The sequence below is a fragment of the Pelodiscus sinensis genome, chromosome 12 (assembly GCF_052426305.1).
Source record: "Pelodiscus sinensis isolate ZL-2025 chromosome 12, ASM5242630v1, whole genome shotgun sequence".
NCBI lineage: Eukaryota > Metazoa > Chordata > Testudines > Trionychidae > Pelodiscus > Pelodiscus sinensis.
The window spans coordinates 40203103-40216125 of NC_143063.1; the positions used below are offsets into that span (position 1 = coordinate 40203103).

The following is a 13023-nucleotide window of genomic DNA, read 5'->3' on the forward strand; positions in this document are numbered from 1 at the left end:
AGATGCTTACCCTTCTATTTGCTTTACTGGAAGTTCAACATGGGCCAAATGGCACTCAGATCACTGCAGGATAGAACTCTTAAATAAGATCTATAAATTGAAGTCCAATGCATGGGTTGTTGGCAATATATTTAAAGCATGTACTTATTAACCTGGAGGCCAATTCTGTAACCTTTACTCACCAAATAGTATCGCTAGCTTCAGTGGAACTGCTCGTGTGTATGAAAGTCTGTGGAACAGATTTTTCCAACTACAGAGGTTTACAAGCATTGTGGAGGGGATGTGCTCAATCCCCAGGATAAGGCACAGTGTGAATTGCTTCTTCTTCACAGCTTTAGGAGGGTGAAGTCCAGAACCAGAGATTCAGATCAAATTGCATGCCATGTTGGCTACCTACAGTCTGTTTATATCCAAAATATCTGCAGTTGCTATACAGAGACTGGTACTACAGAAGTGAACACAGACCCAAAGAGCAGAGAAGAGTCTCTCCAACCTACTGTTCAGATCAGCCTTAACACCAAACCCATGACTTGAGACTACATTCATTCTACTTAGAAGTCAAATCACTGTAATTTCTAAGGTCCAATATATATCTAAATCTTATCCCATTTCTAAGATACTGAAGTGAAAACTAATGGTCTTTGTTCTGATTGGCTGTTTATAGCTACCTCGCCAAGTCAGTCAAGTATCTACTATGAAAGGGTGGTGTTTAAAAGGCAATACTTTTTGAAACAATGTCACATCGGCCAAAGAATATTATACAAAAGTGTGCCTGCGCCTACTGAAAGTGCTATTATCACACAATGATCATCAAGATAACAGTACCAAGAAGTCTGGCAGTAAAATAGTACACAAGACACCCAAATTACTGAAAAACTGCAAAAAATACTTGCACCTACAGGTTGGACTGAGTCTGCTTGGTCCATCTTGTGTGGAACACACCAGTTGCAAAATAAATTGTAAAGCAGAAAACAGTACAAGGAGAGTTTGGTACACTGGGATGGTTCTAAAAAGACTGGTCTTCGCTGTAACTCCTTTTATGCCCCAACTTGCTTAGCCATGCTATGCAGTATGTAGATGCTATAAAGAGCACGGCATTTTAATAAAGAGTATATCTGCTAATGTTTGGCATACATACACTAGCCTGTATGTCTGTAGTATACAGAGATCATGTTGAATGTTTTCAATAAATCAGGTTAGCAATTAGTAGCTGATTTTTGTAAAACTATGTAGAAAAGGTTCTGACTCAACTGTATTCAAAATAGAAACCAGACACTTGCTTCTCATTTAAATTGTAGCAGATTCTTTTATTTGCATTCCGGTAACTTATAAGGAAACAATGATTTTATACATATGTAGGGTGGGATACCATTAATGCATATGTGAAATGTCAGCCAGAGTTACACATTTCTGAGTGAAAAACTCTGAAAAATAGGAAGGGGTTAATGAAGGTGCTGACAGACACTTCTCTGTAACAGTGCTATAATTAGTTAGTTTATACCTCTCTCCATAGTTGATAGAAGACTTCAGATGACACCACACACACAGCAATTGCAAGTGACAAGCCCTCACTTCCCTGTTTGTACTCTACTACAAACAAACCTTGTTTAAAGAGAACATTTTCATTGGTACAGATTTTATTTAACTCATAACTGTATATAACTCTATATTTGCACTTGGATTTTTGTGTGCACTCTCACAGCAGGACTACTCCATTCTTCTCAAAGTGCACTGAAAGATGAACTGCTGCCAGTTATCTACTCAACATGAATATTCTGCAATGCATTTAAGATTTTGTAGTTCATTCACACACACTGTCACTTAACATCTCTTCCTTTCATATAAATATTTGGTTCATAGGGTGTCTAAGAAATTTAGCTGACAGAATTAATTCAATAAGTTTGGAATAATATTTCCACAGAGCCATATTTAGTGGAAGGGAAGGAATCTGAAAATATTTCAGATAAGTGTGTTATGTTACAACTCCTCCCCCCGTATCCATAATTTATTTTGCTAAAGGAATTATGTTATCCTCATTGTGAATCACACCCCAATATCCAACCCTCGCTGATTGCCCCCCACCCTGCAATTTCTTTAAGTATAATATGCTTCGTAGGAAATTATACCATTTGTGCCTGAACACCTTCATACACACCGGTAATAAAACTCACAGGTCATGACATGACTGCTATTGTTATCTTTAACTCAGCCTCTTTATGTTTTGAACTGGACATTACAAGTTACCTCATCATTATAAAAGAGCTAATATTTAGCACATAAATTAAGCCTGTACAGGGATATAAACTAGCTTTAGCATGGTAGTGCAGTGTAACAGTATTAGACAGTTTGCAATATGTCAAGCTACACAATATTTTACAAGTACAGAAATACAGTGCAAAGTGCAAACATGTATGTGCATATATAAAGTAAGCACAAGGACACTGATTATCTTCCAGAGGCTTTAGCCTTCCTGAATCAGAAGAATTAAAAACATATATTACACTTCTCTGGCTAAAATCTTTTCATGTTAGCTGCCATTTTTCCCAGTCTGAGAAAGAGTTAAACTGTTTCTTATGAAGTAGCACAGAAATATTACCGTGCAGAAGCTCTTGTCTCAGACCAAATATTTCAGAGCTTCTGTACCACTATACCTGCCCATTTAGAAATCCAATCATTATTTTGCAATTATTACATTTTAAGTATAAAACATAAGGCTTTGGAAAAAAATGTTCAGCTATTAGCCACTGTAGATTTTTTTTTTTAATATGGTACAAAATACATTACCAAACTTCATCAAGGATTCTTATTTTTGTATGTCTGTATATATTTTTGAGTGAAACATTAATATTAAAGGTAATCTCAGGCATAGAGCAATAACTTCCAATAAGGATAATTAAAAAGCAGACAGAGAAGAATGGGGAAACATCAATAAGATTACATGCTTATTTGGTGAAGGCTAGTGTACAGCATGAAGGACTAACAAAGAGATTTTTAGAGATGTAAATAAAATACGGGATTTTTTTTTCTTTTAGATACCATGCAAGGATTGAGTCTTCAGGAGAGGTTTTGAGGAAAGAATGGCAGTGGCCTTATGGACCAGCTTGGAAAGGTCATTCTATTTGTAACTCACGGGAGAATTCTGCACCAAAAAATTAAAAATTCTGAAAAATTCTGCATATTTTGTCAAAGATATCATAATATAATCACTCCAGTTTCAATTATTTTTGTAATTGATTTCAAAATATTTGTTTACGAGTATGTCAAACCAGAAAACAGCAAAACAAAACAAAACAAAAATCCCCCAGGGATAGAGTTAAAGAAACAACTCAGTGCCAGTTTTGGGGTCGTAGAGGGGCGGTGTGAGGACCCCAGACCCCAGCAACAAGGCATCCCCAGTTCAGACGCCAGCACTCCTAAAGCCTTTTCTCCTCTCCAGCTATCTTCCCAGGGGACATGGCATGGTGCAGCTCCTGCCTTTCCTCACCCTTTGCCAGGGCTGAGTGGATCTCTCAGTCCTCTTGCCTCCTAGGAGAATGAAGACCAAAGAGCACACAGCCTTCAGCCTTGCTAGACTGGGCACTCACAGAAAGCTGGGCTCTGCAGAGTCTAAAGGCCTCTAATGGCAACCAGAATTTCTGTGGGGCAAACAAGAAATTCTGCATCCTACAGCGGTGCAGAATTTCTCCAGGAGAAATTGTGTAGAAGAGCTGCAAGAAAGTATAGACACACCGACAGTATTATTTTATTTTATAATACGCCACATGCTCTGGAAACTTAGGAGTGAAAGCAAGATAAAAAACAGGATTATTTTCCCCCTCTCTTCCACTAGCAATTAGATTTACTTGTCAAATAAGACCAATCATACAAAATATCTTGTTAACTTCTAAATATGTAATGTTTCAGCTTCACTATAATATGAAAAGGCTGTAGTCATAAATGAATGTTAATTCAAAGAAAAGGAAGGGTTCCATTACAGCTGCAAGAAAGACCTGGATGTATCTATGTATGTATCCTACCAAATTAGTGCCAGGTTTTTTATCCATCTGCAGGATAATCAAAAGGAAGGGTCATGCTTCTTGCTGTAAAGGCAAAAAGGGATTGAACAGTTGCACACTGGGTGTGAGAGAGACAAACACCTCTACTCCCATGAGAGAGACTATGTCTGCTCTGTATGAGCACTTGAGATACTGCTTTTCTGGGGCAGCATCCTGCCAGGGACTTCATTTGGACAAGCAGTAATGAATTCTACTCTTAAGACTTGTAAGTATACCATCTGCAAGCCCAGCTGAGAAAGAGAACAGCAAAGGCAAGTTACAAAAATAGCAAAGAGTGGCATGACAACAGACTTGAAGATAATGTAGAGAAACAACCCTGAAAGAATGTTTAGGGATGTTAAATGGTATTTAATCAGCTAATCAACTAGTCAATGGAATTTCCATTGACTAGTTGATTAGTTTATAAGGGCAAAGGGGAACTGCAGAGCCACAGAGGGGTTAGCTTCTGAGCCTGGGAGCCGCCAGACTCTTAATACATTTAAAAGGCTGAAAGCATAGCAGGGAGGACAAGGCGCAAGCCGGGAATCAGTTGTCCCAGCTTGCGCCTGGTCCCCACTGCTGCACTTGTGCTTTTTAAATGTATTAGGAGCCACCATATCCCCCGTTATGCTTGTGCCCGGTCCCCACTACGTATCTGCCTCCTCTAGCCCCCTGAAAATACAATGCAGGGGAAGCGGAACCAGCTTTTAAGCTGGCTTCCCCCTCACTTGCTGCCTCTCTCTGATGGAGGCGGGGGGGGGGGGGGATTGACAAGCTGAGTCGCTTACATCCCTAAGAATGTTATTTCACATGGAACAAACATTTGTGGGAAGTTAGAAGTATTTAAAATGTCTCAGACTGGACATGAAATTGATGAGAACAGATAAGGTAACTGGAAAGACATCAGATTTAGTCAGCAAATCTACAGTAGATTATGAAGTCAACTTATTTTTACAGATTCAGAGAATGAGCTAAATCTGGAATCATGACTTCATATTATAGACAGAAATGGCTTATCCAATTAAATGGATACTGCTGAGGAATAAAAAATAAGGTATATTCTTTAGTCACAGCTTGGCTCCGTCCTGTCTTGCGATGTGTCCGGGATCTACCCCTGCTGCAGCTCTGCATTTAAATTGTATTAGGAGCTGGGCGGGCAGGCAGCCTGGCTCAGTTCTGGCTCACGCTGGGTCCTGGAGCTCAGACCTTCCCTCCCCTTCCTGCCTCTGTATCAGAGGCAGCAGCACAGGGTGACAGACAGTGAGTCTCTGAGGGGAGCTGGTTTTTAAATGGGCTCTCTTCACAGACCAGCTCCTGCCTGGCACCGCGAGGTAGAGGCAGCAGCTCAGCGTGAGGCCACAGCACACTGGCTGCCAACTCCGGCCCCAGGGACTATAGAATAGTCAACTGACCAGTAAGAATTAATGAGGTTACTAGACTATTCAATTAACCAATATTTAACATTCCTAGGTTGAATCTCTCTAGTCCAGCAACATCCATGATCCAGCATGATTTCAGTTAGCCAGATGTTCACTTATCATGGGTGTGGCCAAATTTCTTGTGGTCCCATTAAGTTTGTTTACAGCCACCAGTGCTGGCTCTCAGTGGTCTGTGCTGTTATTCAGCTCTTAATTATCCCTAAATTTCTTCTAAGATCCAGTAAGCAGCGGAAGTGTTGGTAATGCTGCTAGACAATATTGACCTCCCATGGTTTAGCAAATTCTCTGGTTTGGCACCAGTTAGGTCCCAAGGGTGCCAGACTAGAGAGGTTCAACCTGTATTTATCAAATTTGAAGAAACATTTGAAATAAATGCATTGTCATGATAGCTAAGACCGCTCTCAACTAAACTTTTATGTGACCTTTCATATACAACGGAATCTTTTATTTTCTCTAGAGACTGATTACATTCATGACAACTTCTTGAATTCTGAGATTCTCCTTACATTTCAAAGTATACTTTGTTGAGATTTTGGAATCCACTATCTGTATAAAAATCAGTGGATTTCAAATTCACTGAAAGCTATTATGCTTATTTAAACTCCCTCAAGTTGAAGCATATACATTGCCAGCAATGGACACTATACAAGTGAAATTAAATTCCCAACTTGAAAAAAATGTCATCTTTTGGTCAAGTTATAGAAATTGAGTTTTTCCAATATGGGTGTTACTCTCATAATAGTGACATGCTTGTAAAACCCTATGTTCTACAGTTAATAGCTGCAAGAAATACAAGCCTTTTTAAAGCTCTCCCTTGGCACAACAATAGTTTACTTTTCAAAAGTGTCCAAGGTAACACTGCACAAAAAGCATGCTTGACAGCATCCACTCAGCAAACACGAACTTAGTACAGTAGACGTGTTTTGGTCATCACTGAAATATATTCAATTGAGTTCTGTGGAAAAATATAGCCAGGCTGCCCAATTCAAGTTATCCCTTTTAAGAATATTGAGTTCAGCTACAAAGAAGTAAACAATTTAGTTAAATGTTGGCAGAGCTATCAGTGACTTAGTCAGAGTGCAAAGTCAGTTAAATCTAAAATTCCAAAAGTAAGATACTCATATTATTAAATTTTAAGGAGAAAAAACATTTCCTTATGACGGAACTGTTTGATAAATATTTTTTCTTCACAGCAGAAACTCAAAGAATGTGCCAACACCTCTCTTGTCATAGTTATTTACAAAGCTGAAACAATTAAGTCCTTCTCTACCTAAGGATAAATTGTTTTTCAGTCAAACTAAGAATGCATTCTGAAAAAAAAAAAATATATATATATATATATATATCCTTTGCATCATTTTAGTGTCATTACTTTTAATCCTTTAATAGCTTAGACAGGCAGTGAACCCATTAAAATTACTGTTGCCCAGGAGCTCAAGTAGAAGAGCATATTCAAATAAAGTTCTTTCCAAAGTTCATGGATAATGCTGTAAGACTGTGCCAACCTATACAATATAAAATTGTAAGATGAAAGCAAATTAACAATTCCAACAATACAACAGTATTTTCTGGCCAAAGCTTATTAGTCAAATCAGTTTACACACCTCTAAGCAGAACAAGCCAAAAGGGGAGCTCATTTTCTTCTCTCCCACCCTTTTCACCTGCCTGCTATTTTCATTTTTTAAAAGATTACAAAATCCAGACATTAGGATTATGCACTGTCTAGATAAAAATGTGTTTTGGTTTTACTTCTACTTGCCTATTAAACGTGAGCAGCTATCATTTTATTGGCAACCTCCTTTGATAATGCTGCAGCTGATATGGGGGAGAGAGGAACTTCCTAACCTGGTTTTAGTTATTAAGTACCTGGCTATAATCCAACTGCTTTTAATTAAATTGGCTGAGAAAAACGGTAGGCCCCTGCAATATCTAGATCATTTAGTCTGCACAGACAAATGAGGCTGCAGAATTCGGAGGAAATGCAGACTCTCCATTCCAATTTAAGAACTTGAAGCTATTCTAGGCAAGGCTCCCTCATCACAGATTCAAGAATTTAGAGTGCACAGGAATTGAAGATTTAGAAGAGAGCATACTATGGTCAAATAGTATTAAGGGAGAACTTCAATAACAGATTCTGGTGGACTAGGACTTTAAAATAATGAGCAAGCAACACAAATGAAACAAACTTTTGTGGTAAATGACTGTCTTCAACAGCAATTATCTGTTCCTAAATTCAAAGCAAAACTTGTATGGAAATTAATGAAGTATGTCCTTCAGTACTGGATCTTATCTTCTAAGGGGCTTCTAGAGAAATTGGTCTGATTACCTAAGTTGTGAATGAAAACTCACCTCTTGTGTTTAATAAGCTAAATTAGGGAAGATGCGGGTCACACAACATAATAAGTAGTTTGGGACGATAATGCCCACTGAACTGTTCAAGTTCCCATGAGGGCAGAGTTAGAACTATCATACAGGTTGTACCTCCCTTAACTGAGACTCTCTGGTCCTGCAACACAGAGACCAGGTATGGGGAATCTGGCTAAGGGGTAGAAGCATGGCACAGGGGCCAGCAACTCAGCCGGGAGCCTTGGAGGGGAAGGTGGCACTGCAGCAGGGAGATCTGGCCCAAGCACCTGGGCAGTAGCAGGGGGCTGGCAACTGCTGTACAGCTCCTGCCCCAGCAGCAGCCAGGAATCTCTGACCCTGGCTGTGTTGCCCTGGCAGCAGAGCTTTGGCTGCCAAGCTCCAGCCCCGGCCAAGGTCTCAGAGCTCTGACCCTGGAAGCAAAAGTGTGAGCTGGTGATCTCCAGCCCAGGGAGAGAGGCCTGGCCAGGCAGCAGCAGGGCAGGCAGCAGCCCTAGTGGAGGAGGGGGTGGAGCAGCACTGTTTTAGCACAGGCCAGGAGGGGAGGGACTTCCCCTGGTCCAGTAAATCCACTTGATCGGGACTAGTCAGCTCCCGAGGATGTCAAACCAGGGAGGTCCAACCTGTAATATCAAAATGTTTACTAAACAATCCCCACTTAACGTTTGAAACAGGACAGCGCACATTTAGGCAGAAACAGAGAGCTTTCAGCAGCAGTAAATTTCAGATTCTCCCTATTTTAAAGGGTAGATTGAAGCAATAATCCAAAATGGAAAAAATTACTAATTTCTGTGGGTTAAGACTGGATAGTTGCCACAAGACTATTTATAGAGACTCTACAACCAGCCAACCACTCCCAAAGAACAAGATTCTGATCTCTTATTCAAGATGGGTAATATTTTTATTACGTGAGCAGTCCCACTGAAAGCACAGGAGCTATTTGTGGTATTCTGATTAAAACTAGTATCAGAAGAAAGTTATCAAAATCTTCCCCAAAATACCTGAATTAGGCCTCTATGCTGTAATGAAGGAGGATATTCCTTCATTTATTTTCACAGTGAAACAATATTAGACTTAACTGTCATCATTTTAGTGCAATTAAAACCCATGCAAATTAATATATTACTCTGACAAATATTTGACATGTTTGCTTAATCTTTTGTGCAATTTATTTAGAGTAAACCACCAAACACGAGAATGGTTGCACACACCTACTAACCTTAACAAGATGCTTGCATTGGCCGGTATGCAATACAGTAGTTTAGTGCAAACAAAGCCAGAGAGCTTGCCTGGTGGTGTAACTGTCATCCCCCCTCACTTAACCTCTGACAGCAAAGAAGAACGAAAACCATATCTCCTAGTTTTCCTAGCTCTATCTCATTTTCAAGAGGAGATCACACTTTTTATTAGGTTTAATTAGAATATGTATTTATAAACTTAAAAGTTAGAAATACTGGTGCCTTTTACTGTGAAATAGTGCCTTACTATTTTGAAACATGAGAAGAAAATTGAGTAGGGTTTTTAAAATAACTGTAGATTATATAGGGTATGAATAGCTAAAATAGCATAACCAAAAGTTTTTGTATATTTTAATTGTCAGTACTATTGCAATGATTTCACATAATTTATGGCACCTGAAAGACATACGAAGCCAAAAGAATGTCAGTAGAAAAGTCCCACATTCATCTATTGCCAATGTATCAAAACTAGCCTCTAATATTTCATATTCAAAGGACTTCAAAGACCCAACAGAACTGTCACATAAATGTTCAGACCATTCATTCTCAATTACAATTTTACTGACACCACTTCACAGAAGTGGCCCTTGATCATGTATATACAAATGGATATTCATCATTTCTTAAATGGAAGTGTCTATTATGCCTCTTCACATCTTAATGCAAGTGCTGACATGATGCAAACATTATTTTGTCAAGCAAAACCAAGTAGAATATGACATGGCATTATACCAACATTACTTGTAAAACACATTTAAAACTAACTCTGTACTAAGAATATTTTGTTGTGATTTATAAATTACAGCCATTTTTAATTTTATTCTGTTGGCTAAATGATCAAATTGAAAAATTTGTGCATGTACTAGAAATATAATTAACATCTAGGGACTAAAACTAGTTGGGGAAAAAAAATCTAGCAGCTTGCTTTGTAGTTAATTTCACCATTTCCCTTCAGTGCAGGTTAAAGTTCTTGTCAGTCTTCTATGTGACTGTGGTTCATCTCAAGTTTATGTATGTTTATCTCAAGTTGTTCGTTGAACATATAAAAAACATTGTTTTGCTCATTAAAATTTGATATTTAAATTTATTCTTCATTCTCATCAAAGACAACTAAAATTAAATGGACTTTTTAGGTCTTGATATAGAAATCTCAAGTTTCTATTTGCTTGGAAAAAAAAAAGAACTTCTCAGCCACTTCACAGAAATCTGTAGTTTATATCTTTAGATGCTGCTAGTTGATCCATTCTTAAAATACAGAATGGAAACACTAGATTTCACTAACATACTGACATATTTGCCCGCACACACTTGTTTTACTTCTCAAAACACTTACCTCTTTATGACATTCTTTCAGCAGACTGATAACTAGGTTGCATTCTTCACTGTGCAGGTGAGGAGATAAGTCTGGATGCATCCTGAATTAAGGGTAATATGTGCAGTTCAAGGACAATTTGAACAATGTTCCACCTGTCAATATTAACACATGAAAGTACATCTTAAAGTCTAACACATCTCCAGTAAGGAAGCCTTTAAAATTCACTCATGCAAAATTTAATTTTAATCAAAACCAGAACATAGATATAGCCCAGTTTGTTTATTCAGATTATAACTTGGTTTAACAAGACAGGGAGTTAAAAGTGAAAATGCAGCATATGCCTCTGCCTTTCTGTTATTCATTTATGGATGTCTACATTAGAGATGTGAAAGGTTAACCGGTAAGCATTACCCTTAATGGCTGACACTTACCAGTTCCAGTTAACTGGTAAGGGCTGGAGCAGCTAGCTTCCATTCCCCACCCCAACAAGGAGCTGCTCCAATCCCACAGGCCCACTGAGCATAGGAGTGTTCCAGCCAGGTCAGAGCAGCCCCTGTCCACAGCAGGCCCAGGCCCCCTACAATGAGGGGGCCACTCCAGCTGGCCCACCGGCTTCCGCCCCCCGCCTTTAAATCAGTTAAATACTATGTTTAACCAATTGAACAGGACTTTACATCCCTAGTCTACATGATTAAGTTGAGCACACAGGGCCCTCTATTTGTTTCTTAACATTTTGGAGTTGTTGAAAATTAAAGAATCTTTCGTCTTGATACCTTCCATTCCTCCTCCATTTGCTAGCTTGTTTAGTGGAAGGTAAAAGGTAAACTATGATCCATTTTCGTTACATGCGGTCACAGAGCGATATACACGTCACCTGATATTCTAGTGTTTCTACAGTACTTCAAATCACTGGCTTTTTTATTTGTGCCGAGGTATCTGAATTAAAATGCAAAATTTAATTAACTGGTTTTGACTGACTAGAGATGGTAGTGAAAAAAGGTTCACATTTTGAGTACCTATGCAACAGCCACTGCTTTAACAGGAATCACAAAATAAAGACTTATGCAGTACTTTAAAGATGTATCCCAACTGGTTTATAAACCCACAAAAGCAACAAAATTAAGACTGAATAGTCATTCTTAATCATGATTGCATCTGTAGGTTTTGCAGTGCATATGATATTTCAAATAGTAATGATCTTCACAATGCAATATCATATTTGTCTTAATCCTTAATCCTATTTTGATTACACTGATTCACTATTACATAGTGCTAAGCACCTTCATCTCCAATGAAATAACTGCATGTTGACCAAGTAAAACTACTGTCTCTTTAGAAGTATTAGAGGAAGAGAATAGTGGGATATGTTGTGGTAGGTGTAGAGGCAATCACTGCATAATATTAGAGCAGGACACACAGTGGGGTTTTTCTGAGGAAAAAAAACCCTTCTTTTGAAATAAACTTTACTCCTTAAAAAATGAGGTTTAGGGGTTATTTCGAAAGAAGGGTTTTTTCTCTAAATAACCCTCTCTAAACTGCGTTTTTTCTTTTGAAATAGGGTATTTCAAAAAAGCACCTGGACGCCATCATGCAAATAAAGCACGGGAAATTCAAATCCATGCTTCGTTTGTAATTTTGCTTGGCTGCATTTGCATTTTTCTCTCGAAAGATGAATGCAGTGTAGACATACCCCGTGAGATTGGAGAAGAAACAACAAAGAAATTGAACAAAAGGTAGTGAACACAATGTGAGGAAAGATAAAAGGCCACTTATGGTGGTATTAGTCTAGCACCTTTTAATCATTTCACAGATTGAATAAAAATAAAAAAAGTCTAAAATGTAAAAATATCTGAAGAAAGATTAGTGAGCAAAACCCAAACAAATCCAGAAGCATCCTAGCATATCAAAATTAAAAGATTCTTTATCCTTTGGGTGGGCACAGACACAATCTTTGTTTAATCTGATTTTATTTAGCAACTGCAGTACAGGTTGAAACACTCTAATCTGGCACTCCCTGATCTAGCAACATCCATGGTCCAGCATGATTTTAGTTAACTGGATGTCACTCATCATGGCTGCGGCAAAGTATCCTGTGGTCCCATAAAGTTTGTTTACAACCAACAGTCCTGGCTCTTAGTGTTCTGTACTGTTATTTACCACTGATGTCTTCCAAGAGCCCAAGTAATATTGACCTCCCATAGTTTGGCAAATATGCTGGTTCTGCACCAGTCAAGTCCTGCAGGATTTAGCAGTATTTAAACAATGAACTGATAAGCATGAGCATAAGCATAACGGTTACACGCAGGCTCTCTGCCCCACTTCCTGTATCAGAGCTCTCAGCACAAGGCAGCAGACAACTCCCTAGGAATGGGGCTGGGAGCCAGGCCAGGAGCCAGTATGCGGTGGCAGCCAGCTGCCGTCCTGAACTGCTGCCTCTGTTTTAGAGACAGCAGCACCAGGTGGCAGCCAGCTCCTCAGGAGCAGAGCTAGAGGCAGAAGCTGGTGTGCATTGGGAGCCGGCTCCTGTCATGAATCAACTCTCTAGGAGCAGGGCAGCCCGCAGGAGCTGGCTGCAGCACCACGCTGCAGGCTCTGCAGTATAAAGCTTAGACTGCAGAGCTCGCAGCTCAGCT

At 39.1% G+C, this 13023-nt stretch overlaps 1 protein-coding gene across 4 annotated transcripts in view; it reads right to left on the minus strand.

The window, feature by feature from the left end:
* The window catches only part of CMC2 (C-X9-C motif containing 2), a 34986-nt gene that overhangs the window by 8710 nt on the left and 13253 nt on the right, over positions 1 to 13023 (minus strand). For 3 of the 4 annotated variants that reach the window (XM_006122677.5, XM_089781521.1, XM_089781522.1), the window contains exon 2: positions 10409 to 10542. In XM_006122677.5, coding sequence (XP_006122739.1) covers positions 10409 to 10489 — 81 coding nt within the window. In that variant the 5' untranslated portion in view covers positions 10490 to 10542. The remainder of the gene's footprint in view (positions 1 to 10408; positions 10543 to 13023) is intronic. The other variant, XM_006122676.5, reaches the window with a different exon arrangement.